This window comes from Hyaena hyaena, unplaced genomic scaffold (genome assembly GCF_003009895.1).
Source record: "Hyaena hyaena isolate Hyena2069 unplaced genomic scaffold, ASM300989v1 scaffold_467, whole genome shotgun sequence".
Classification (NCBI taxonomy): domain Eukaryota; kingdom Metazoa; phylum Chordata; class Mammalia; order Carnivora; family Hyaenidae; genus Hyaena; species Hyaena hyaena.
In genome coordinates this window covers 519,979-546,569 of record NW_024081100.1, presented here as the reverse complement: position 1 = coordinate 546,569, position 26,591 = coordinate 519,979, and the positions used below count along the sequence as shown (strand labels likewise).

General features: G+C 41.0%; 2 protein-coding genes across 4 annotated transcripts in view; one reads left to right on the top strand and one right to left on the bottom strand.

The window, feature by feature from the left end:
• Positions 1-14,689, top strand: part of PRIMPOL (primase and DNA directed polymerase) — a 35,032-nt gene extending 20,343 nt beyond the window's left edge. Inside the window, 6 exon segments of the mRNA XM_039253864.1 lie at positions 1,207-1,295; positions 3,898-3,987; positions 4,065-4,173; positions 10,469-10,551; positions 10,632-10,678; positions 14,333-14,689. Coding sequence (XP_039109795.1) covers positions 1,207-1,295; positions 3,898-3,987; positions 4,065-4,173; positions 10,469-10,551; positions 10,632-10,678; positions 14,333-14,578 — 664 coding nt within the window. The 3' untranslated portion in view covers positions 14,579-14,689.
• Positions 14,690-20,640: 5,951 nt separating this feature from the next.
• The window catches only part of CENPU (centromere protein U), a 29,891-nt gene continuing 23,940 nt past the window's right edge, over positions 20,641-26,591 (bottom strand). For all 3 annotated transcript variants that reach the window (XM_039253861.1, XM_039253862.1, XM_039253860.1), the window contains exons 9-13: positions 25,538-25,616; positions 25,288-25,335; positions 24,185-24,246; positions 22,212-22,368; positions 20,641-20,854 (exon numbers count right to left, since the gene is read on the bottom strand). In XM_039253861.1, the coding sequence (XP_039109792.1) occupies positions 20,741-20,854; positions 22,212-22,368; positions 24,185-24,246; positions 25,288-25,335; positions 25,538-25,616 (460 nt within the window). In that variant the 3' untranslated portion in view covers positions 20,641-20,740. The remainder of the gene's footprint in view (positions 20,855-22,211; positions 22,369-24,184; positions 24,247-25,287; positions 25,336-25,537; positions 25,617-26,591) is intronic.

Here is a 26,591-nt window from a genome sequence, read left to right as displayed (position 1 = left end):
GGAGACACGGAATCCAAAGCAGGCTCCAGGCTCTGAGCTGTCAGCACAGAGCCCTATGTGGGGCTCGAACCCATAAACTGTGAGATCAAGACCTGAGCCAGAGTCGGATGCTTAACTGGCTGTGTTACGTTTTTCCAAAGTAACGTCAAGGTTTTAGTTTCCTTGCCTTTAAAACGGAGATAATATGAACACCCCTCTTAGGGAGTTGTGAAGATTAAATGTGTGAAAAGGTACACACAAGATTATAGCCGTGCCTGGCACAGGCTGTCTGTGGGGTAAGTGCTCGCTGTTAGTGGCCGTTCCTGAGATTCTGCAAGTCCAGTGGTAGCAGTGTAGGAATTAATGTCACTGTTGGCACAGACTTACTCTGTCTTGTGTGGCCTCTGTGACAGCCTGAAGCAATCTCCCGATTACCAAATCCTGTTTCTTTTGTACTTTCAATGTTAATTGCATAGAAGTGGAGAGTTCTTCTACTGAATGGGGTTTCCTTAATTTTCTTTTGTGTAGCCAAGTAAATACGGGTTTCTCTCCCTGAAATAAAGGCTAAATTCTTTATGGCTATGAGTATGTCTTTCAGTTAACTTTGTTTTTTCCTTCATTTTCATCCCTCCTTCCTTCTTTTTTTCCTCCCACACTTTTCAAATTATTTCTACACATCTTCACACTTTTCAAATCATTGTAACAAAAATTTCAAAGGCTCTGTATGTTTGGAGAAGAGGATTGTACTTCCTTCTGTAGCTTTAGCAGTCTCAGAGTTCTCTGACTCACTCTGTGGTTGAAGAAAGTATTTTAATTTTTAACAATTTATTTTAGAGAGAGGGAATGGGGGATGGAGAGGAGTAGAGAGAGTGAGAGAATCCCAGATAGGTTCCACGCTCAGTGCAGAGCCTGAGGAAAAGCTTAATCCCATGCAGGACCTGGGATCATGATCTCAGCTGAAATCAAGAGTCAGGAGTCAGATGCCCAACTGACTGAGCTGCCCGGGTGCCTCAAAGAAAGTATTTTAAGTGATCATCACACTACTCTTTTCTACATGGATCAGATTGGTGTTTTTGTAGGCAAATGTGGCTTGATTGTCCCAGAACAATTAGCTTTTGAAAAAGGATTTTAATGTGGAACTATTTGAAATGCAGTCTCCTTTCCCAGGCCATCTCTCTTTAATTCTAACATAATCTTAACTTTGTTTCTTTCACATATTTTCTTCAGATTCTCAGATACTTTACGAATTCTGACATGTGACACATCTCAAAATAAAGAAAAACGAATTGAATATTTTAACAGCACCAGCACTAAAGGTAATTTTAAGAGAACAATTTCCAATGAAAATTTAAGGATACAAAGTCTGTTTTGCCTTAAAAATCTTAAATCTTCAGTAATCACATCTACTAATTTATTTATCTTTTTTAGATTTTATTTATTTTGAGAGAGAGAGAGACTGAGCTAGTAGTAGGGGAGGGGGGGAGAGAGAGAATCCCAAGCAGGCTCTGCACCAACAAGGTTCTTGAACTCATGAACCATGAGATCATGCTCTGAAATGAAACCAACAGTCACTCAACCAGCTGCGCCACACAGGTGCCCCAGTATCTACTGATCCTTTATTTATTTATTTTTAATAAAAATGTTTATATTTGAAGGAAAGAGAGAGTGTGAGCGGGGGAGGGGCAGAGAGAGACACAGAATCTGAAGCAGGCTCCAGGCTCTGAGCTGTTAGCACAGAGCCCGAAGCGGGGCTCAAACTCACAAACTGTGAGATCATGACTTGAGCAGAAGTCAAACGCGTTTAACTGACTGAACCAGCCAGGTGCCCCAAGAAAAGATATTTTTTAACGCTTATTCACTAATATCCATTATATGATGGTTTTGGGAACAACAACCACAGGAATATAGAGTAGATTGTTGGTAGAAAAACCATCATTAAAAGAAAAACCTAGGGGGACTCGGGTGGCTCAGTTGCTTAAGTGCCCGACTTTGGCTCAGGTCATGATCTCACAGTTTGTGACCTTGAGCCCCTATGTTGGGCTCATTGCTGACAGCTAGCTCAGAGCCTGGAGCCCTCTTCAGAGCCTGTGTCTCCCTCTCTCAATACCCCTGCTCTGCTCGTGCTCTTTCAAAAATAAAAAAAAAGAAAAGAAAACCCTAAAAGTCCTCTTCCCTCTCTGTGCACAACCAATATGTTCTTCATTTTTATACCGAAAAACATACAGGTTTTTTCTATGATTCCATACGTTAATTCTCCAGTGAACAATTATAAACATATTCTGGATTATCATTACTTATAGCAATGAAAACCCAGAAACAATATAAATGTACAACAAAATGGCATTGGTTACATCCTATAACATGCTCAATAGCCAATTTATAAAATTTATAAAACCAGTATAACATGAGAAATGCCCATTTATGATGTAAAGAGAAAAAGTAGACTCTGAAATTGTTTGGGAGGTGTGATCACAGCTTCATTAAAAACATGGAGAAAATTTTCTTACGCTTATTTTCTCCTTGGTGTTTAACAGTTATTTCTACATATTGGAGTTTATTTCTCTCATTTCTGCTTTAATACATTTTCCAAAGTTTCTCCCAATTATGTATATTACTTTTGTAAGTGAAATACAGGTATTTATTTATGTATTTGTTTATTTGCACACATTTTTTAAAAATGTATTTATTTGGAGAACAGGAGGGAGAGAATGAAAGGAAGAGTGAACCCTTGAGAGCCGGTCACTTAACTGACCAAGCTACCCAGGTGCCCCTATTTATTTGTTTATTTAGAGAGAGCACAAGTAGTGGAGAGGGGCAGAGAGAGGGAGAGAAAATGTTTAGTAGCCTCCACCCTTAGCGCTCAGAGCAGAGTCCGACTCAGGGCTCGATTCCACGACCCTGGGATCATGACCTGAGCCAAAATCAAGAATCAGACACTCGACCGACTAGGCCACCCAGGTGCCCCAATATAGGCTTTATTTTAAGAGCGGTACATTCCTTCCGTGTTTAAAAATTAAGTGAGATTTTAAGTAAATGATTGTAAATTATTCCAGTAGATTCTTAGATACAAAAGAGAACAGAACTGTCAGAGCCCTACTGCTAAAGGTCACAGGAGAAGCAACTGCAGTGATGGGGGGGGGGGGCATGGGTCACGTGTTGGGGAACACGGGCCACCGGGATCTGTGGGGCAGCTCAGTACAAGGGTGTGAGAAACGACTTCTGGGGTTCAGGCTTGAGTTGGGTGTTTTGAGGCGTGTCCAAGGCAGCATGGTTTGTTTTCAGTTGGGTGCGTCAGAGACCATCCCGCGACTGAATATCTTCCTAAAGTTTACTGGAAGGAAGGCAGACTACAGTGGGACTAGCTATGGCTGGTGAAGGGGCCCCAGTTGCTCAGATCGGATGGGAGGCCTTTGGTCATTCTTGTGGTTTGGAAATTGTGTTTTGTCTGTGATTGCAGAGCGCTCTTGTGTGGGTCTTGAATCATCTCGGCCACAGAGTGGCCTTATGTGATGTTGAAATTCTGTGAAACCGTTTCTGATCAGCAGGCGAATGCAGGGCCGAGCTGGTGTACCCAGCCCGCTTATGGCAACATCAGGCCCCAGCTTGACGGGACTAGGCCAGCTCCGGGCTCTTCCTTTTCTGTTTAAAAATCAAGAAAGCCGTCGGAATGATTAGAAGTGCTTCTTAGGAAAATTAGTTAACTTGGACTTAGTTGAGAGGTTTGAATAGCACTTGTTTATTTGTAGGATAATCCCAGAACCCATGACTGACTAAAAGACAAATTGCAGAATGGGGGGAAAAAACCCCCCAAAAACCTGGAGAGTTTCCAAAACCTGTATTAAAGAACAACTTAAATGAAAATTTAACTCTTCAACTTTTAGCCACTTTAATTATAATGAATTTTTCTCTTTGTTGCAGCAGAAAACATTGAGGGTTTTCGTTGTTCGCCCTACCCTGAAATCGATCAATTTGTTCTCTCTTTGGTGAATAAAAATGGCATTCAAGGAGGTAAAGACAATCTTATTCTTTATTCACTGTGATATCATGGAGTTATGAAAGCTTCAGAAACATTCTTTGCATTTTAGGAATTCGGCGTTGGAGCTACTTTTTCCTTGAAGAATTACTGGTTTATGATATCTGTAAATATCGCTGGTGTGAAAACATCTGAAGAGCCCACAAGAGCAATAATATCATGTAGGTCATATTGTGTATTGAGTTCCATGTATTTAACAAATGTTACATTTTACATTTTTATAATTTTTACAGTTGAAAATATAAAAATGATTTTTATAACAAATTTATTTATATCACATACTGTATTTGGTTTATGTTTTATAATATTTACTTTGACTATCTTAATTCTCATCTGTACTTGATTTGGTAACATAATCCATTAGATAGTATAATATTAAAAAGAGTAAGTAGAATTGAGCGGAGCTAGAAAGAAATTTGAGGCAGTGGACAGGTGGAAGGAAGTGTCTCTCCCTCATCTGTTGCCATCGGTCCTTGACATGTCATGGAGTGTCAATTGAAATTGAGCAAATTTGGGTGAAATTGAAATTCTTCGGTGCTAAGAGTTGGAATTAAGGTCACCGTGTTCAAGATGAAGAATGATATTGAAAGGAACAAATCACCAGGCCCTGTTTTGGGAGTTTTCTTTAAAATCCCCCTGGTAAAGAAGAAGGAGTCAAGAATGAAGTGAAACCAGAAATAGATAAATTTTAGATAAAACAGGGGCACCTGGGTGTCTGCTGGTTAAGCATCTGACTCATGATTTTGGCTCAGGTCATTATCTCATGTTTGGGGAGTTTGAGCCACACATTGGGCTCTACACTGACAATGCGGACCCTGCTTGGGATTCTACTCTCTCCTATTCCTCCCCCACTTTTGCTTTCAATCCCTCTCTGTCTCTCTCTCTCCCTCTCTCACACAAAATAAATAAGTAAACTTTAAAAAATACTAAAAAAACCCCAACCCTTTAGATAATACAAAGATATGGTCAGGATAGGGATAAGGCAGAAACCCAGTAGTTCTCATTTATGATATGGGAGATCTTGAAGTATTTTATATTTAACATCAAAGCTGAGACTTCTATATGTCAAGTGTATATAGCATGTGTGTCAGACATGAGAAAAGATTGTGAAGTTCTGCTAGGAAGCTGGAGAACATGTCGGGTAGCACAATTCAGTGCTATACTTATGTATGTAGATTAACTCAGTTAAAAAAAAAAACACTTCAAAAGCTATATGCTCAACACACAGAAGCTGTCAAATAGAATAACACAAAAAAAGATTACCCATAGGCCCAGAACCAGTGATAATTGTGCTTATGATTTTGGTATATCTTTGTTGTCTTTTACTGTATGGATATATAAGTTTACCCGTGAGTCATTATCATAAGATGATCATCTTTTTTTTTAAAGAATTTTTTAATTTTAATTTTTTTTTTAACGTTTTATTTATTTCTAGGAGAGAGAGAGAGACAGTGTGAGCAGGGGAGGGTCAGAGAGAGAGGGAGACACAGACCCTGAAATAGGCTCCAGGCTCTGAGCTGGCAGTCAGCACAGAGCCCGACGCGGGGCTCGAACCCATGAACTGCGAGATCATGACCTAAGCGAAAGTCGGACGCTTAACCGACTAAGCCACCCAGGCGCCCCTAATTTTAATTTTTTTTATCTTAGTTTATTTATTTTTTTTGAGAGAGAGTGAGCATGAGTGGGGGAGGGGCAGACGGGGGAGAGAGGAAATCCCAAGGAGGCACCACATTGTCAGCATAGAGCCCCATGTGGGGTCCGAAACTCACGAGATCAAGACCTGAGCCAAAATTAAGAGTTGGGTGCTTAACCGACTGAGCCACCCAGGTGCCCCGAAATGATCATCTTTTAACTTTTTGAGATTATTTCCTCCTGAAGAATTACCAGCTTCTGTTAGGTATTCATAATCTCTTCTTTTTCTTAATTCTGAAATCCTGAATCCTGTAAAAGCATATATTGTAAGGTACAGGTACACTTCAAAGACTGGCATTAAAATGATCACTTGTCCTATCTGCTACCCACCATAAGAAACAGAACTTGACCAAAGCTCGGAAGCACTTTGTGGGGCCAACCCCAGTTTCCTCCTTTTCTTTGGCCATCAGAGATAATAACTGTTGTCTGCTACCTTGTGTTCATCTTTCCCTTGCCTTTTTAAAAAAATGTTTATCTGAGTGAGAGAGAGAGAGAGAGAGAGAGAGAGAGAGAGAGACAGCGAGCAGGGGAGGGGCAGAGAGAGAGAGGGAGACCCAGAATCTGAAACAGGCTCCAGGCTCTGAGCTGTCAGCACAGAGCCCGATGCGATGTTTGAACCCACAAACCATGAGATCATGACCTGAGACGAAGTCAGATACTTGACAGAAGGAGCCACCCAGGTGCCCCCCACCTTGCTTAAAAAAACGTTTTCCCCATATATATTTCTATTTCCAAACATATATTATTTTGTTTTACGTGTTTTGGAAGCTTGTGTAAATTGCATCCCTTAAATTGCTTCTTGGTCCACACTGTATCCATATTGCAGACTGTAGTGGTTGCTTCCTCTTCTTGCATTATTGTGGAGGCTGCCCTGATAAAGGTAGAAACGTGCCAGCCTGTCTTCCTACTGTGGGCGATCGGGTTGCTAGTGTGAACGCTTTAGCTCCACGTACTCTTGTACGGATCGTCTATAGCACGTATGCCAGAGTCCCTCAAAGTAGAACTGCTTTGTCACAGAATATGTACATGTTTAATTTTACTAGGTAATAAATTAATTTCCCGAACGGTCAGCTAATGTGTACTCCTGCCAATGATGTTTTCAGATATTCTACTCGTCCATATTCTAACATTTGAGCATGATCGTTAGGTTGAAAACATTCATTTGGCTGATCTGGTGGGTATAAAATGGCCTGTGGTTGGCATCTCATTTTCCCAGATCATTAATGAATATGAGGATTGTGTTGCTGGACCACACTCATGGGAAACAGAGATCTTTGCCAATGTCCAACTTTGCTAATAACTTTAAAGATACAAGGGGTCAAAAAGTAAAAGGGAAGCTGATCCCAGAGGCTTGCAAGCCGTGGCTCAACTGGCCCAGTCCCTCCTGCACTGAACGCCGTGACTCCGGCCGAGAGGTGTGACCGAGCGTGCAGCCACCACACACACGGAGCCCTGACATGAATTATCCGTGTTTTACATCCCTGTGGTTCCGTAGCACGTGGGACACTTCCAGGAAACTGTGCCTCATAAATGCATAGACTAGGTTTATTTGCCACATGCAGAAATCAGAAATTGCCTGCAAAGAGCATTCTGTAGACACTCTGCACCTAGCCCCCGGCTCCAGAGGCGCCAGGCCTTCATGGTGCCCTTTGTATCTTAGTAGCTTTATCACATTGCCCCCTGCTCAGCAGGAGGCCCTAACAGTTCTGTCTGTGAATCAGGTTCAAACATGTTGGTGAGTATTCATGACCGAACAATTTAGTAGCTATTTGAGAAAACAATATTCAAATGAAAAAAATGTATATTTTTCTAAATTGAGGTATAATTGGGTCACCGGGCTGGCTCCATAGGAGGAGCATGGGACTCTTGATCTCAGGGTCATGAGTTCGAGCCCTACGTTGGGTGTGGAGATTACTTAAATAAATGAAACTTTTAAGTAAACAAAAATTAAGGTATAACCGACAGGTTTCAGCTGCACGTGATTTTCGATATGTACACATTGCAAAGTGGTCTCCACATCCAGCAGCGTGCAGAGTTACACTTGTTTTTTCTTGTGATGAGAAGTTTTAAGAATTACTCCATTACCAACTTTCAAATGTGCCATACTGTGTTGTTAACTTTGGATACTCACTATCTGTACATCATATCCTGATGACTTATTTATAACCGGAAGTTTGTACTTGCTGTACATTCTTTTTTTTTTTTATGTTTATTTATTTAGAGAGCGAGGGAGAGCATGCACATGAGCAGGGGAGGGAGAGAGAAAATTCCAAGCAGGCTCCATGCTGTCAGCACAGAGCCCGGTGCACTGCTTGATCCCATGAACTGTGAGATCGTGACAGCCAAAATGGAGAGTCACCAACCCAGCCACCCAGGCGGCCCCCCTTTTGACTAATACTTAAGTACAAATACTTATTAATGGGATGTGTTTCATCCTAAGCATCACATAACCTCGTAAACCTTGGAATTAGAGTGGACGCTGCCACCCCAACGGTTCTCTTATTCAACATTGATGTCTATGGTCCTTTTTATCACAGTCACCACCAAAAACCTCAGCTCTACAGACAGGACATGACTGAAAGGAATGAAGGGTGTTACAGTTCTGAGGCTGTGAACTGTAAGCAAGTAGTTGGCAGGGTGCATGACAGATGTCACGTATCACTGTTGCCCTAGGAACATATAAATATTCTTCCTAGCCCCGGGACAGCTTGGTGTGAAGCTTGGAAACTGCAGCATTAATGTGTTTATTTGGATCGTTCAGGTTCTTTGTAACTTTTTAAGTTTGCTTAGTTTGGGATCTTTTTATCTAGTACTCTATTTTACCAAAATGTTTAATGTTACTGGCCAAAATTATTCATAATATTCTTAAATTTTTAGTATTTTCTATATTTGTAGTTATAGCTGCACTGAATTCTGAGTAACATTTATGTCTTTAACTTGTTTATTTTTTGATCGGTCTTGCAAGAGTTGTATTAGTCTTCACATTTTGGCCTTGTTGATTCTTTTATATTTTTGCTTCTTGGGGCGCCTGGGTGCCTCAGTCAACCGATTAAGCATCTGACTCTTGATTTCATCTCAGGTCATGATCTCATGGTTTGTGACTTGGAGCCCCATGTCCAGCTCTGTGCTGACAGCATGGAGCCTGCTCCAAAATAAACATTTAAATTTTTGCTTACTTCCTGCCTTTTATTTTATTACGGTTTATTCTATTGTTCATTTCCCAAGTTAGTTACTTATTGGTCTTTAGCCATTCTTTTATGTAAATAATCTTTTTCTAAAGTATATTTTAGCTCTATTTCACATATTTTAATACATATTTTCAGTTCTGTTCAGTTCTATTTTCTAATTTCTATTAGGATTTTTCTTTGAGTAATTGGTTTTTTAGAAATATTTTTCTTTTCCAAGGTAAAGGTATCTATTAGCTATTTTTCTTTTTAAAATTAATTTATTTTTTAATTTACATCCAAGTTAGTTAGCATATAGTGCAACAATGATTTCAGGAGTAGATTCCTTAATGCCCCTTTCCCGTTTAGCCCATCCCCCCATCTATAACCCCTCCAGTAAGCCTCTGTTCTCCATATTTAAGAGTCTCTTATGTTTTGTCCCCCTCACTATTTTAACATTATTTTTGCTTCCCTTCCCTTAGTTTCATTTGTTCTGTGTCTTAAAGTCCTCCTATGAGTGAAGTCATAGGATATTCGTCTTTCTCTGACTAATTTCTCGTAGCTTAATACCGCCCAGGTCCATCCACGTAGTTGTAAATGGCAAGATTTCATTCTTTTTGATTGCCAAGTAACACTCCATTGTGTATATGCCACATCTTCTTTATCCATTCATCCATCATTGGACATTTGGGCTCTTTCCATACTTTGGCTGTTGTTGATACTGCTGCTATAAACATTGGGGCACATGTGCCCCTTTGAAATAGCACACCTGTATCCCTTGGATACTCTATTAGCTACTTTTCTAATATTTATTTCGTTACAGTTTGCTTTGTGGTCAGAGATGTGTTGTATGAATACAATTGAATGAAAAAATTCCGTGAAATTGACATGGTACCTGGCATAGTTAGTTTTTATAATTGTTTTGTGTTTAAGTTTGTTTAGAGAGACAGCATGTGGGAGGTAGAGAGAGAGGGAGAGACAGAATCCCAAGCAGGCTCCACACTGGACAGCACAGAGCCCAGCGTGGGACTAGAACTCATGAACCATGAGATCATGACCTGAGCCAAATCCAAGAGTTGGACACTTAATCAACTGGGCCACCCACGTGCCCCTATAATTGTTTTATATGTGATTGTAAAGAACTCCCAGTTATCTGAAACAATATTCATATAGCCTGTTACACTTGGTAATTGCTTTTTAATTTGTCATTCGAAATTTCTATATCCTTTTTGAACTTTTGTGATTGTTTGTATCAAATACTAAAAGAATGTTTTTTAAAATCTTGATTTCTGAGAGAAGACTTGTTTATCCTTGGAGTCTCATCAGTTTTGCTCATGCATTTTGAAGCTGTTTTATTTGGTGGGCACAGGCTGGGAAATTAGGTCTTTCTGGAAGACCTTTTGTCAATTTATATATAATTTTTCTTCCCCTAAAGTCCATTTTGTGTGCTCTTTTTGACAACCAGTTTTCTTTCATTGGTGTATATTTATTTCGATCCTTTGCCTTTTAACCTTGTCTGCATCCTTAAGTCTTAGGCACATCTCTGGGAAGCAGCACAACACAGTAACTCTTCTTCCTTTCTGGTTTTCTCAATATAAAGGATTTTGGTGGATCTGAAAAATGAAGTTTGGTATCAAAAATGTCATGACCCTGTATGTAAAGCAGAAAACTTCAAATCAGACTGTGAGTTGTTAAGTTTTACATTTACACCAAGTGAAAATTGGACATCGATATACAATAGTTTTACTGTTTTTCTTGTTCAGGTTTTCCTTTACCTGCTGAAGTTGGTCTCCTGTTTCTGCTCAAGGAGGTAAGTGCAGTTTTTAGTTTCTTTCTCATTACTAATCAGTTCTTGGCACAACATATCAGTGAGCTACGAGTAGTGTCTAGATGTGTCCACGTCGCTTTTAAACACGCTCTTCAGTACTTAGGAGTGTTGCGTAGTGATCGTGCCGTGTGAGCACGTGCCTGGCAGGATGCACCGCACTGTCACTGCCGCGTAAGGAATTGTATAGATGGTAGTTAACCGCTGCCAGACAGCTAACCAGTTTCTCATTTGTTGCTTTACAAAGTATACCCAAACCCTCATCTTTGTATTTCTTTAAACAACTCTATCCATAGGGAGAATTTCTATTAGTAGAATTATGTCAGAGGGTGTATACATTTGTAATTTTGGTAGATATTACTAGATTGCCAAATTAACATTTTCTCCTTTTAAAACCTTTTATTTACCCAAATAATTCACATTCATTGTGAGAAAAAAATTAGAGAATAGATGAAAAGTTAAAGGGGATAAACTCCCCCTCACATATAATTTGACCCCTTGGAGGTAACAGATGTAAGTGCTTTGGCATAGATTTCCAGAATTTCTATTTATGTGTGCTCATGGATGTATTTTTAAAGTCCTGGTACACACACCATGTCAGAGGCTTTTTCCCTACTTCAGCTCTACAGATGTTTTCAGTTTTACACGTTACCAGTTGGTACCAATAAAAATGATACAAAATTGGCTTCACAATTTAAGAGAGCACCTGTTTACCTTACACTTTTGCCAACATGGTTTATTTTCACCTTTTATCTTTACTAACCTATTTGGCCAAAAGTGGTATTTCAGTTGTTTTTATTTACATTTCTTAGTGTCTTTAGGAAGTTGAACTTCTTTCAGATTTACTGTTTGTATTTCTATTATCAAGTGTTGGTAACTGTCCTCTGTCGACTTTCCTATGAGGTCTTACTGATATTTTATAAGAACTTTTTACTAAGTAACTCTTCAGTCGTGTTATTTTCTAGACTGAAAATTTTAGTGTTTCTCGGTCTCATCTGTCAGCCTTTTCCTTTACAGTGTTCTGCTTAGAATAACAGTTACCTGCTCCAAGCTGAATATGTGCTTTGGTTTATATCCTAGGCAATGTTTGGTACCTATTTGATTTGACTAAAAAAAAAGTCTCCAGAAAAAAAATTCATATGTCCAAGATTGAAATGGTCAGAGCTGGGCCAGAACAGCTGATAGCCAGATTCTCTGGCAAACTGCAAGGTTAAAAAAAGTGTTTTTGAAATAACCAAGAGAAAGTTACACTTTTAAACGTAAACCTTACCTCCAAGAGGAGGAGGTATATGTCATTTTTGTTTGTTTGGAGGGTTATTTTGATGCATGCTTGTAGTTTCAGTGGATTCTTAAAAACTACCTTTTCTGCTTATCCAGTAATACATCAAAAATGCCAAGTTGAAAGTTTTTTGGTACATAGTATTATCACTGCTTGTAAAGAACATTTTTTTAATTATTTAAAATAAAAAGCTTAATAAAAGAGCAGAATAATGAATACCCATGTATCTATGTACCTATCACTTAGTTTTAATATTTTGACATTTCTGCTTCCTGTGTTTTGTTGTTGTTGTTTTTTGTTTTTTTGCTTTCAGCATTTTAATGTTTGTTTGAGAGTAGCGGGGGGTGGGGGGGAAGAGGATCCCAAGCAGGCTCCATGTTGTCAGCGGGACAGCCCCCGGTGTGCAGCTTAATCCCACAAACTGAGATCTTGACCTGAGCCGAAATCCAGAGTCAGGTGCTTAACTGACTGAGCCAGGTGCTCTGCTTTTAGTATTAAAAAAATTTTTTTTAATTTATTTTTGAGAGAGAGAGAGGACAAGCAGGGGAGAGGCAGAGATCTATAAGCATGTTGTACAAAGACAACAAACTCTCCCTTCACCTAGAATTGCCCTTGTTAACATTGGCCACATTTGTATTTCTCCCTCTACTGTACACATACACATTATTATTTTTGATGGATTTTGTCTTAGTCATTTCAGGATACTATAAAGAGTACCACAGACTGGGTGGCTTTTGTTTTTTAGTTATTAGTTTTGAGAGTGCAGGTAGGGAGGGGCAGAGAGAAAGAGACTCCCAAGCAGGCACTGCACTGACAGCAGAGCTCAACACGGGGCTCGAGCTCACAAAACCGTGAGATCGCGACCTGAGCCGAAACCAAGAGTTGGACACTTAACTACCTGAGCCACCCAGGCGCCCCTGGCTGGATGGCTTATAAACAACAGAAGTTTATTTCTCACAGTTCTCGAGGCTTGGAAGTCTAAGGTCAAGACACTCACGGGTGTCTGTCTGGCTTCCTGGGTGCTAGAGAGCCACCTTCTTGCTGAATCCTTGCGGGAGATCAGCTTAAGAATTAATTCTCTGAGCTTGCACCAATGTGTTGACAAGGCTTAGGGTGGAAAGTCGCTTCCACAGGACCAGAACAGGTAGAGGCGGGAAGCTCCCAGGGCTAATTAGTGAGAAAAATGCCTTGTTAACCCTGAGGTAGCATGCTCTATCTGTCTTAGCCCCTAGAAAGGTTAAGATAAACAGCTATGGTGCCTGGCGCCTGCAGTAAACGGCTGTCTGCTCAGCGCCGAGATTCTGATTTGTCTTGACCCTAACCCCTAACACCGCATATCTTCAAAAACCCCTTTTCTCTCTTACACGTTAATGGTTACTGTTTTATTGTTTCTTTCTGCATGTCTATCACATATGTGAGCCTTCTGATCCCAATAAATACAGAACAAGGACCCTTACTCTGGGCTCTTGTCTCCTCCTGGACATTAGCCTCTCTCATATTCAATTCTGCATCTGCTCTTGTTGGACAAGAGAAAACTCCAGACTCAAAGTCTGCAACAAGTCATTGCGTGTCAGAGGGATGAAAGAGCTCGCTGGGGTTCCTTTTGTAAGGTTACTAATCCCAGTCACGAGGGCTGCACACTCATGCTAACCACCTCCCAAAGCCCTCCGTCCTAATACCATGACATTGGGGGGTAGGATTTCAACTTATGAATTTCGGGTAACTGTCTATAACAGATCTCTTGAAGGGAAGCTGCAGTCATCAAAACGCTGTATTTCTTCATTTAAGCATATTACTAGAAAATATGGATATTCTTAAACATGGTAAAAATTTTTAACCCAGGAAATGTAGATAACAATACTACTAATACGTAAATCTATAGTCCTATCTTGAGTTGTCTCAACTACTTAACAGCAATTTTTAAAATTCATGTTCCTAATTCTGAAAATTCTTTATAAATAGGATAATAAGACTTCTAAGTCTTTTAAGATAGTAGGTATATTTTCTAATTTGGCTTCAGTTGGACTGTCTTCTTTTTAAAAAATTCCATCTACCGCTGCTCCAGCCCCATCTGTGAATACTGAAAAGAATGTACCAGAGGCACTGTGGGCATTTCCAGATTTAGAGTTTTAAGTGTCTTAGTGGCAGCAACATTTGAATTAATGAACTCATTCCCATGGTGACTGTGTTGAAGACCATATCATTTAGCATATTTATTTTAGTATCTGTTCAAGAACTGGTTTTATACTTAGTACCTTAACATAGATCGACTCTCTAGTGAAACTGTCACATATTCTCATTGAGTAGCCTGTATTTTCTTCCTATCTTACTCTCCCTTATTTTCCCCATTTGAACAAAAGGAAGAAGAGTTCACAGCTGCTGAAACAATGACCAGTGAAACCGAGAATCTTCATAAACCACCATCTAGTACATCATCAAAAGGTGTAGTTTCTGCTGACTGGGATAATGGCCTTGATGATACTTACCTTTTGGAAGCTACTGAGGATGCTGAATTAGCAGAAGCTGCAGAGAATGGTCTTCTCAGTTACTATAGTGGAGTGGATGAAATTCCTGATGAACTAATTATGCAAGTATTGCAAGAGTAATTAACTGTGGACTGGTATATAACTAGGCTGTAATTTTGCCTGAAGACGGTTTAATAACATAAATATATTAAATTATGGTAGCTTTTTATTAAACCTGTTTATATCAACTAAGCTTTATCACTCTGCATCTCAATTCTTGTTTTTTACTGATGTAAGCCAGTTTTATTGAAAATTGGCTTAGAAATCTTAAGTGACTGACCAGAGTTGGTATATGTTCATATCAGCTTAATTCTGCATGTTTATTTATAGGTTAAATATCTTATTTAAAAAATTTTTAATTGAAGTATCATTGACATACAGTATATCCTATTTAGGTATCCTCATGACTTTTTTTTTTAAGTTTATTTATTTTGAGACAGAGAGAGTCGGGGAGGGGCAGAGAAAGAAAGAGTGAATCCCAAGCAGGCACCGTGCTGTTAGCACAGAGCCCAGTGTGCGACTGGATCCCACGAACCAGGAGATCATGACCTGAGACAAGGTCACGAGTCAGATACTCAACGACTGAACCAACCAGGCATCTCCCCATGACTTATTTCATACCTGGAAGTTTGCACCTCTTCGTCTTCTTCACCTATTTCAGCCACCACCCTGTTCCTCTGGTAACCAACAATTTCTTGTATCTAGGAGTCTGTTTCTGCTTTATTTTTAGATTCCACATATAAGTGAAATCATACAGAATTTTGTCTTATTTCACTTAGCATAATATTCTCTAGTTCCAACCATGTTGTTACAAATCGCAAGTTTTTATTCTTTTTTATGACCAGTATTTCAGTTTGTGTGTATATATACTTCATTTTCTTTATTCATCTATTAGTGGACGCTTAGGTTGCTTCCATATCTTGGCTGTTATAGTTAATGCTCCAATAAATGTAGGTACATACATTCTTTTGAATTAGTGTTTTCACTTTCTTCAGGTAAATACCCAGAGGTGGAATTATTGTATCATATGCTATTTCTATCTTTAATTTTTTGAGGAACCTCCATGCCATTTTCTACAGTGGCCACACCAATTTAACGTTCCCACCAACAGTGCATGCGGGTTCCTTTCCTCTACATCCTCTCCAACACTTGTTATTTATCTTTTTCAGAATAGCAATCTGATGGGTGTGACGTAATACTCATTGTGGTTTTGATTTGCACTTCTCTAACGACTAGTGTGATACTGAGCCATCTTTTTATGTGTCTGTTGTCTATGAATATCTTCTTTGGAAAAATGTTTATTCAAGTTCTCTGCCCACTCAAAAAAGTTTTTATATTAAGTTGTGTCAGTTTTTTATATGTTTTGGATATTTTTTAAAGTTTTTTAATGTTTTTATTTCTGAGAGAGACAGACCGCATGAGCAAGGGAGGATCAGAGAGAGAGGGAGACACAGAATCTGAAATGGCTCCAGGCTCTGAGTTAACTGTCAGCACCGAGCCTGACGTGGGGCTCGAACCTGAGCCAAAGTCAGATGCCCAACTGACTGAGCCACCCAGGCGCCCCATATTTTGGATATTAATCCCTTATTGTACGATATGTGACTCACAGAGATCTTCTCCATTTCAGTAGGTTGCCTTTTCATTTTGTTGTTTGCTTTTGAGTTGGATATAATCCTACTTGTTTATTTTAAAGACTTTGTTGCCCTTGCCTAAAGAGACTATTTCAAAAATATTCCTAAGGCTGATGTCACAGAGCCAACTGCCAATGTTTTCTTCTGGGACTTTTATGGTTTCACATCTTACCTTCAAGTCTTTAATCTGTTTTGAATTTTTCTACATGGTGTAAGATAGTGGTCTAGCTTCATTCTCTTGCATGTAGCTGTCCAGTTTTCCCAGCACCATTTATTGAAGATACTATCTTTTCTACATTGGTATATTGTTGCCTCCTTTGTCATAGATTAATAGACCACATATGTATGGGTCATTTTCTGAGCAATTTCGTTGATCTATGTCTCTCTTTCTGTGCAATTACCATACTGTCTTGATTACTACAGCTTTTGAAGTACAGTTTGAAATCAGGGAGCATGACCCCTTCAGCTTTGTTCTTTCGTCTGAAGACTGCTTTGGCTATTTAAGGTTTTTTTTATGGTTCCATACAAATTTTTAGGATTTTTTGTTTTAGTTCTGTGAAAATGCCATTGGCATGTTGATAGGGATTGCACTGCATATGTAGATGGCTTTGGGTACTATGTACATTTTACTTCTCCTAGTCTATGATCACAGGGTATTTTTCCATTTATTTGTGTCCTCTTTAACTTCTTTCATCGGTATCTCAATGTCTTTTGCCTTAAATTTATTTCCAGGTATTTTATTCTTTTTGATGCAATTATAAATGGGATTGGTAATTTCTGAAAGCTCAGTAATAGTGCAGAGAAACACAACCGATTTCCGTATGTTAATTTTGTATCCTGCAACTCTACTGAATTCATTTATTCAAACAGTTTTTTTGGTAGAGTCTTAAGGGTTTTCTTTAGGTAGCATTAGGTCATCTGCAGATAGTGACAGTTCTTCTTCTTCCTTTCCAACTTGGATGCCTTCTACTTTTTCATGCCTAACTGTTGTGGCTAGGACTTCTAATACTATGTTGAGCAAAAGGTGAGAGTGGGTGTCCTGGTCTTGTTCCTGATGTTGGAGGAAAAGCTTTTCGCATTTCACTGTGTCATATATAGCTTTTCTCATGTTGAGGTATGTTCCTTGAAGTATGTTGAGGATGTCAAATTTTGTCAAATGCTTTTTTGGCATCTGTTGAAATGATCATGATTTTTATCTTTTGTTCATATGGTGTATCATGTTGATTTGACTTGGAGACATTGAACCATCCTTGCATCCCTAAAATAAAACCCATTTGATCGTTGTATATGGTCCTTTTAATACATTCTTAAATTTGGTTTGATATTTTGTTGAAGACTTTTGTATCTATGTTCATGAGGTAAGTGGGCTTATAATTTTCTTTTTTTGTGGGGTCTTTGGTTTTGGTTCTCAGTTATGCTGGCCTCCTAAAATGAATTTGGAAGCATGTCTTCAAGTTTTTGGAATAATTTGAGAAGAACAGGTACTACCTCTTTAAATGTTTGGTAGAATTCACCTGTGAACCCACCTGGTCTTGGACTTTTCTAGGGGGAGTTGTTAAGTTACTGATTCAGTTTCATTATTTGTATTTGATATATTCAGATTTTCTATTTCTTAGTGATTGAGTCCTAGAAGATTGTGTATTCTAGGAATTTGTTGTCCAATTTGTTGGTGTGTAATTGTTCCTAGTTATGAGGCTGAATTTCTGTGATGTCAGTTGCACTCTCTCCTCTTCCATTTATGACTATTCATTTGGGCCCTCTCTTTCTCTCAATGAGTCTGGCTAGAGATTTTTTTTTTTTTTAATATTTAATTTTACATTTGTTTATTTTTGAAAGAGCACAAGTCGGGGAGGGCCAGAGAGATGAGCAGACAAAGAATCAGAAGCAGGCTCCAAGCTCTTGAGCTGTCAGCAGGGAGCCCGATGCGGGGCTCAAACTCCACAAACTGTGAGATCATGACCTGAGGGGAAATCGGACGCTTAACTGACTGAGCCACCCTGGCGCCCCAAGATTGATTTTTATCTTTTATTTATTTATTTATTTATTTTATTTTTTTTTTAAATATTTTTATTTATTTCTAGGGGGGAGAGAGAGAGAGACAGCATGAGCAAGGGAGGGTCAGAGAGAGAGGGAGACACAGACTCTGAAATAGGCTCCAGGCTCTGAGCTGGCAGTCAGCACAGAGCCCGACGCGGGGCTCGAACCCACGAACCGCGAGATCATGACCTAAGCGAAAGTCGGACGCTTAACCGACTAAGCCACCCAGGCGCCCCGATTTTTATCTTTTAAAATAACCAGTTTTCAGTTTCACTGATCTTTCTTAAATGGTTTTTTTTTTTTTTTAAAGTCTCTGTTTCATTTATTTTTCCTCTGCTCTTTATTATTTCCTTCTGCTAACTTTGGGATTTGCTTGGTCTTTTTCTAGTTCCTTTAGGTATAAAGTTCGATTATTTGGGAGTTTTGTTTCTGGAGGTAGGCGTGTATCCGTATGAAATTCCCTCTTAGAACTGCTTTTGCTGTGTCCCCAGACTTGTGGAAAGTTGCTTCCATTTACATTGTCTCATGGGATTTTAAAATTTCCTCTTTGATTCCTTCATTGACCCATTAGTTCAGTAGCATACTGTTTATTCCCCACGTCTGTATTTTTTCAAGTTTTCTTTTTGTAACTGATTTCTTGCTTTATACTGTTGTAATCAGAGAAGATGCTGAATAGGATTTGTTTGCCTGAATTTGAGAAGTGATCTTTCTTGGAGAATACTCCATGTGCACTTGAAAAGAATGTGTGTTCTACAGTTTTGCAATGAAATGTTCCGTATATATTAATAATCTGGCTTAATGTGTTAAGGCCAGTGTTTCCCTATTGATTTTCTGATGATTAATCCATTAATTTTTCTATTTATTTTTAGGAGAGAGAGAGACAGCGTGAGCAGGGCAGTGTTAGAGAGAGAGGGAGATACAGACTCTGAAATAGGCTCCAGGCTCTGAGCTGGCGGTCAGCACAGAGCCCAACGCGGGGCTCGAACCCACGAACCGCGAGATCATGACCTAAGCGAAAGTCGGACGCTCAACCGACTAAGCCACCCAGGCGCCCCTGTTAACATCTGTTTTCTGTGTTTAGGTGCTTCTGTGTTGGGTACATAGATGTTTGTAAATGTTATATATCCTCTTCTTATATTGACCCTTAATCATAATGTAATGCCTTTCCGCGTCTTTTGTTAAAGTCTGTTTTAAAGTCCATTTTAGTTAACAGGAGTAGCACTTTTCATTCCCTTTGCATGTAATATCTTCTTCCATCCCTTCACTTCTAGTGTGTGTTTAGGTCTGAAGCATAGGAAGCACAGAGATGGGTCATTTCTTGGATCTGCTTAGCTACACTGTGTCGTAGGACTGGAGCATTAGTCCATTTACATTTAGTCATCGATAGGTATGTACTTCTTGCCATTTTGTTAATCATTTTCTGGTTGTTTTTGTAGTTGTTCCTTTTTTCTCCTGATCTCTTCCCTTGTGGTTTGATGGTTTTCTTTAGTGTTTGGGTTGCTTTCACTTTGTCTTACTTGAGGTTTTTGGTTTGTGGTTACCATGAGGTTCATTATATATTGATCTACATATGTAGCAGTCTATTTTAAATTTTCCTTGTTTATTTTTGTGAGAGAGATAAAGAGTATTGGGGCCGGGGGGGGGGGGGGGGGGGGGGGGGGGGGGGGGAGACACAGGATCCAAAGTAGGCTCAGTGCTGACAGTTCAGATACAATTCAGGTCATGATCTCGCGGGCAGGGCTTGAACTCATGAACCGCAAGATCATGACCTAAGCTGCTGAGTCTGAGCAGACAGCTGGGTGTTGAATCAGTCTGTGTGTTGAATCACCTGAGCTAGCCAGGTGCCCCTACCGCCGTCTAGTTTTGAATGACAGTCACTTAGAGTCTTGGTCGGGGAGCTGGGGCAGTGGGCACAGGCCCGAGGGTCCTGGGGCATCCTGTTGCATGTGGTGCCCAGGCGGGGCTGCCATGGGCTGAGGGCCTGGGCTCTGTTCCTGTCGGCCCCTTTGGCCCCAGAGAGTTCTAGCAGCTCCCCAGCAGATTGGCAGATGTGCTAAGGCAATAAATGGGTTTCCTTCGTTTATAGTACATTTGTCCTTTGAAGCGATGATGGTTTTTTTTGGCTGTGCCCCAAGATGGGCGAGTCTGCATGTAGGCCTCGTGCTCCCCTCTGCTGGCCATCACTCGGTGGGAGGGGACCCCTCTATCATCCGTGCAGAAGCTGTGCAGGAAGTGCAAACGCTGGGCAGGAGGGGGTTCAGGGTCTTGGCCGCCCTCTTAGAACACCTCCCTCTGGCTACTGAGGGCAGAGCTCTTTTATGTCCACCTCTGCTTATGTTCAACATTTTAAGACATTAGCCTGAGACTTAGGGCCTCTAAAACTACTTAGACAAACTGTTCCTACTCACTGTGGTCAAACTGACTATGAACAAAATACTAAATTTGGTGACAAAGCAGCCCGAACAAGTTGGCAAATTACCTTTTCAGAGAGTTTTTATTTACAAAAGCGTGAACTGGACGACAGCAGGCTGCAGCAGGAGACTAGTCTATATATCTGGTACTTTCGGACCTGGCCTCAGCTCTGGGCAAGGAGCTTCTCTAACTGATGGTTGAGGTCTTGCAGATGGTTCTCGGCTCCTAAAAGCGTTCTCGCTTGGACTAACAGAGCTGGAAGGCTGGAGGAATCATACTGTCAAAGGCAAATGATTTGGATTAAGTATAAGAAACAGTGTATTACACAGCTCCATGCTGAGGAGAGCTTTCCACTCCCTGCTTTCATTTTTCAAACTAGGACCATTAAGAAAACTTGCCTAAATCCTTTTCCTTTGGGCATAATTACTAAGGTTACAAGAAACCTGATCTAGAAAGCTTAGGCTGATCTCATCCCAGAACTGTGGCATCTAAATCATGTGAAACAAAATCATTGCCTGGTACAGATCGAGACTGAGTTAGGGCAAGTCAGCCTGATCTCATGCCTATTTTAAACCCAGAAACCTGTAAGGCACATGGGCTTTTAATTCCATTAGTTCTTGCAGGTAAATACCAGGCCCATAAAATTTCATGAAGGAAAAATTAATCATCTAGAAAAACTAAAGACAAAATTAGAAAACAAACCCAACATAAACTCAACTCATGATTTTGAAATGATAAAGCCAGGCTCCATGTTGTAACTTCTATCGAAGGAGCAGTGACTGAAGTCTCTTCTTCCAGTCTGTCATACTTGTGACAGTTTGTTTAAAATCATGTTTTTGGGGTGCCTCAGTCAGTTACCGTCCAGCTTTGGCTCAGGTCATGATCTCACGATTTGTGAGTTCAAGCCACGTATCCGGCTCTGTGCTGACAGCTCAGAGCCTGGAGCCTGCTTCTGATTCTGTGTCTCCCTCTCTCTCAAAAAATAAAAATACATTTTCAAGGGGTTTTTCTTAATAATGAGAAGAGCAGTGTTGAGCAGAAAAGCCGTCAGACTATTGCTACTACCTGCATAATAACGCAGTTGTTTCTAGACTATACCTTACAGCCGTGGAATTCAGTTTCACAGATATTTGAGAGCCTGCTGCATTCAAGTTACCGTGGGGCACTTGCTCTCAAGGAGGTTAGCAAGGCAAGAACTAATATTTGGTGTTAGATTTCTGATTTAGGAAAAGAAGTAGGACATATAAACCAAATATCTACTTTCTGTAAAGGAAAACAGATGCAAGGGTACAGAGGGCCCGCGGGCAGGCACAGGACGTGTTAGTACCAGTTGTATATTCCAGACAAATTATAGTCACCACATGTTGTCACCACTTACGTTCAAATTCAGTTGGTGCCAAGTTAGTAACCAAATCCCCAGCTCTAAGGAAGCTTTGGACCAGGTGTGAGCAGTCACAGAAAACAGTAATTGCAAAGAATTCCTTGTCCATATTTGGTGTAAAAAACTAAGTGACGTCTAGTGTTGGTCTGAAGGCAGACTAATTGTCACATCTACCTTTCTTCTCAAAGCTGCTCATCCTCCAACAGGCAAATGCCCTCTCTCAATCACAGCGAAAAATAAAAATTGAAGTTACCGTTTCTTTTACATTTGGTTCTTTCTCTCGAATATCTGAATAATCTTGATGAAGCTGTTTTAAGTTAGATAAGAAACACGCTGCATTCCTAAGGGAAGATTTTTTCTCCTCAAGCTCGTCGTATTTTATTTGTAGCTGTTTCATCTGTGGCTCTAACCTACAACAGAAAATTTCCCCACATATGAATGGCATGTAATAAAGTGTAACAGCCTAGCGTGTAAGACTGAGGACACAGGTAGACTGAGCGAGGTAAGACCATGCTGGGGGGAGGAGGGGGCCTAGATCATTAAAGATAGCTTCAGTTCTGAAGTTATAAATGTGGGACAGAGTCTAGATTTCAATTTAAAATACAGATAAAACCCAAATACACTACACAAGAGTGGGAAATGACATCCACAGGAGAAAAGGTCTTCTAGATCCTAAAACCTATCCAATCGCTTTGTTGGGAACTACTGAATTAAGACACAGCTTGTAACACGTCCCAGCCTCGGGTGGGAGCAGACGGGCAGCGCAGGTCAACAGCAGGGACAAAGACCATCCCTTTGCCCCTTCTTCTCCTCACAGCCGTGTCCAAGGTCCAGTAAAAGCAGCTGGATGAAAAGGGCGTGGGTAAACTACCTTCGCTCTGTGTCTTACTTCTTAACCTCTAAAGCAAAAAGGGATAACTTGGATTTTACGAACAAATAAGCGGGGAGGGAGGCTGCTGATTTTTTATCTCAAAGATGAAAAGACTTCTAAAAGTATATTAGAGGAGGGTTCCTTTTCCCAGTGGTGTCCGTTGAACAGACGCAGGGCTGTGGGCAGGAGGCAGTCCGCACACGGGGGCTCCTGGCCCCTGACTTCCTGGGGGCGGGACTGGGGTAGGTTTCCTCCCTAGGCAGGGGGGGCTTTCCACATGTTAAGTTAAAATAATGACTTCTAGAATTGTCTCTAGAAAAGGAACCCAAGCAGCTGGTCTTTAAGGTGTGTGATCTTCTCACACGGCCGGGAGCCCCCCTCACAGGAGGGCGGGGACGAGCTAACACGTAACACACGGAGGACAGTGCCCAGCACACAGCAAGCCTGGTTACGTGCTATTTTCTTTGGGCCTGAGCCAGCGGGAGCTCTGCCGAGGGCCAGCACCTGCCCAGACTGGAGGGGGAGGCCAGCGAGGCAGACACCCAGTCCCACCCTCTCCCAGACGGCTCACGTTCTCTCCTTTGAAAACTTAGTACTATAGGGTAGACCGTCTTTTCTGATAATACCACTTCCTTACTCTATTTTAAAACTCCTATGAAGAACAGATAGTATATTCAACTGCCCATCTTCCCACTGCTCTCCCATAGCCTGCGGCTGGCACGACAGCCCCGCCACACAGACGACCACCCCCGACCGCCAGCTGGTTGGCTGACGGAGGCAGCAAACCCCAGGCTTCGTACCCAGCTGTGGGGACAGCCCTGGCTGTGATCCCAGCCCCACGCACAGAAACGGGCTCACAAGAGCGCCATGCCAGCAATAACACGAACACAAGCTGCTAACACACGGCGCTTACTGGAGGCCGGCCACGGTGAGGCACTCTGTGTCTGGCTGTCCACTGAATTCTCTCAACACCCCGGGAGGGGTGGGTATGGTGCTCGTTGACGGGGGAGGCGCGAACCACCGGCAGGTGAAGGGGCTGCCCAAGGTCGCACAGCCAGTAAGTGGCAGAGCCTGGATCCGAACCCAGGCAGTCTTGTGCCAGAGCCTAAGCGCTGCATCTGTATGTAATCGGGCCGCCTCTCAGGTCAGAGCTGGGAGATCTGATGGCAGATCAGAACTAAACTGTCCTTGGCTAAAAGCTTTAACTCAGCCATATAACCTGCCTTCACTGAGCTTCTGGACATGAAGAAAACCTGGGATTTAAAGGTAACACAGCAGATTTTCAGAGCGTCGCGTGACGTACTGTGACTCAATCCCTCCAGCTACGTTCTCAGAGGACTCTGACGTGACCTTACCGAAGCAGTTCATCCTGGAGTTCCAGCAAGCGCTGCCTTTTCTTCTCCGTATCTGAAAAAATCTAAAGTAATACAATAATCTGTGAAAATAACTCCCTAAACGTTTGAGCACCGCTACGTACACTGTACCAGGTTCTAGAAAAACCGTGGGAAAGAGACTGTACTCTCCCCATCACGGAGCTTCGGTCTAAGGGGAAGACAGACACGACATATGAACAGTAGGTAACTACCACCTGTCATACATGCTGTGAAGGAAAAGAACAGGGAGCAGGTGTCTACCCCAGGACAACTCTGAGGAGGAAGGAGGGGTCAAAGCTCTACTAGCCCGTGAGCTACTGAGTGAGGAGTCTGGATTTGACATTTTCCTGGGAGCGCCAGGAAAATGCCCCAACAGCGGAGTGTCCTGATCAACCTGTATTGAAAAAACAGTTCCATATAAGAAGTTCTCTCAGCTGTCACTTTCAGTGACTACCAGCTATACAGCCAGACCATCCCCGCGGGCTCAGAAGCAACGTGGAGGGGACCAGGAAGAAACTAGAACTGAAGAAGAAAAAAACCAGCAAAGGCCTGTACTCCCTGAAAGGAAAATCTACATTTCAAGTTCGTTTCTCTTAGAAACGTACAGGAAGCTGCTCTTCAGTCCTGGATTCATGCAGGCTTAGAGCTCGGAGGTCATCTGGTCCACCTGCAAACTGGCGTCCAGGGGCTCGTTTCTCCTCACACACCTAGCGCTAATCTCTAAGAAGGTGCTACAACATCGAGATAGTAGAGCCAAGACCAGATCTGAGGTCTAACCTTTACTGCAGCACTGCCCAGGCTGTCCCTTTACTTGGGACATGGGACAGTTCTTTAATAACTAGTAACAACTTAATACAGGGTAAGTGGTCATTTTGGGCTTGGTGGCCACTTTAGGCTAGTTAGGGTCCCCATCCCTTAGCACGCGTTATAACAGTCCTCCACCACAAGATCAACTGAATACAAGCCGGGCTAAAAGATGTATCTACAAACCAAAGATCATAAAATCGAATCACAGCTTTTCTTATCCCTGCACGTGCTAGAGATTCTACGTGAGCATATGCTTCTATTCACACAAGGGATAATACCTTTGTGTTCTTCCTTTTCAGAGTTTTCAACATCTGCATGTCCTTAAGCTGCAAAAGAAAAAATATTCATGTGTTTTCCAAAATTCACATGTTTATTAACTTACAATACATCACATTTAAAGACCACATGTGAATCACAGATAGTTTGATGGAGTTCTTTACCACACTGCAATCTTTTCTAAGACCGTGTATGCTGTCCCACGATTAGCAAAAACTACTCAGGCCCACAAATTTATGTCCATGGGCTTACCATTTTGAGGAGTTCTTCTTTCACATTAGAATGAAATTTTTTGATGGCTTCCTTACAGATTTTAGAATCTGAGTTTTCTCTGTAGCAGGAGGAAAAAAGGATCACACTAGGCATCATACAAAGGCTCTTGAAAGGTGTGTTTCATTTGCTTAGCACACCACAAACCACGATTGGGCACACCCCACAGGAAGGGCAAAGGATGGGAATACTTTTCCAAAAAAAGAAGTACATAAATGGCAAACAAGCATATAAAAAGGTGCTCAACATCACTAATCATCAGGGAAATGTGAGTCAAAACCACAGTGAGATATCCCCTCACGTACATTAGGTGGCCACAAGTAAGAGATGAGTGCTGGTGAGAAGGCAGAGAAACTGGAACACTGCACTGTGGGTTGGATTGTAAAATAGTGCAGCCAGGGTAGAAGTCAGGAAGGAGCCTCTCAAAAAATATAAACAGAATTACCCTATGACCCAGCAGTCCCACTTCTGGGGACATCTCCAAAAGAACCACAAACAGGATCTTAAAGAGGTATTTGCACACCCATGTTCATTTCAGCATTATTCACAACAGTCAAGAGGCAGACGGATGAATGGATAAAGGAAATGTGCAATATACATACAATGAAAGATTAGCCCTAAAAAATAAGGAAATCCCGTTATGTGCTACAACACGGATAAGCTTTGGGAACATTAGGCTATGTGAAACCAGCCTGTCACAAAAAGGAAAATATTGCGTGATTCCCCTTATTGAATGTAGTTCCGCTTAGAAACAGAAAGTAGAATGATGGCTGCTAGGGGGTGCCGAGAGGAGGAAATGGGAGATTGTTTAATGGGTATAGACTTTTCAGTTTTTCAAGAGGAAAAAGCTCTGGATATTTGCTGCACAACAATATGAATATACTTAACTGAATTATACACTTAAAAATGGTTAAGATGGGATATTTTATAATTTAAAAATCTACCAGCTCCGTTTAAAAAAAGTATTTCTAATATAAATATGAAATCATTATCTTAAGATGTTAAAACCATATAAAAAAATTAGAAAAACTGTTTA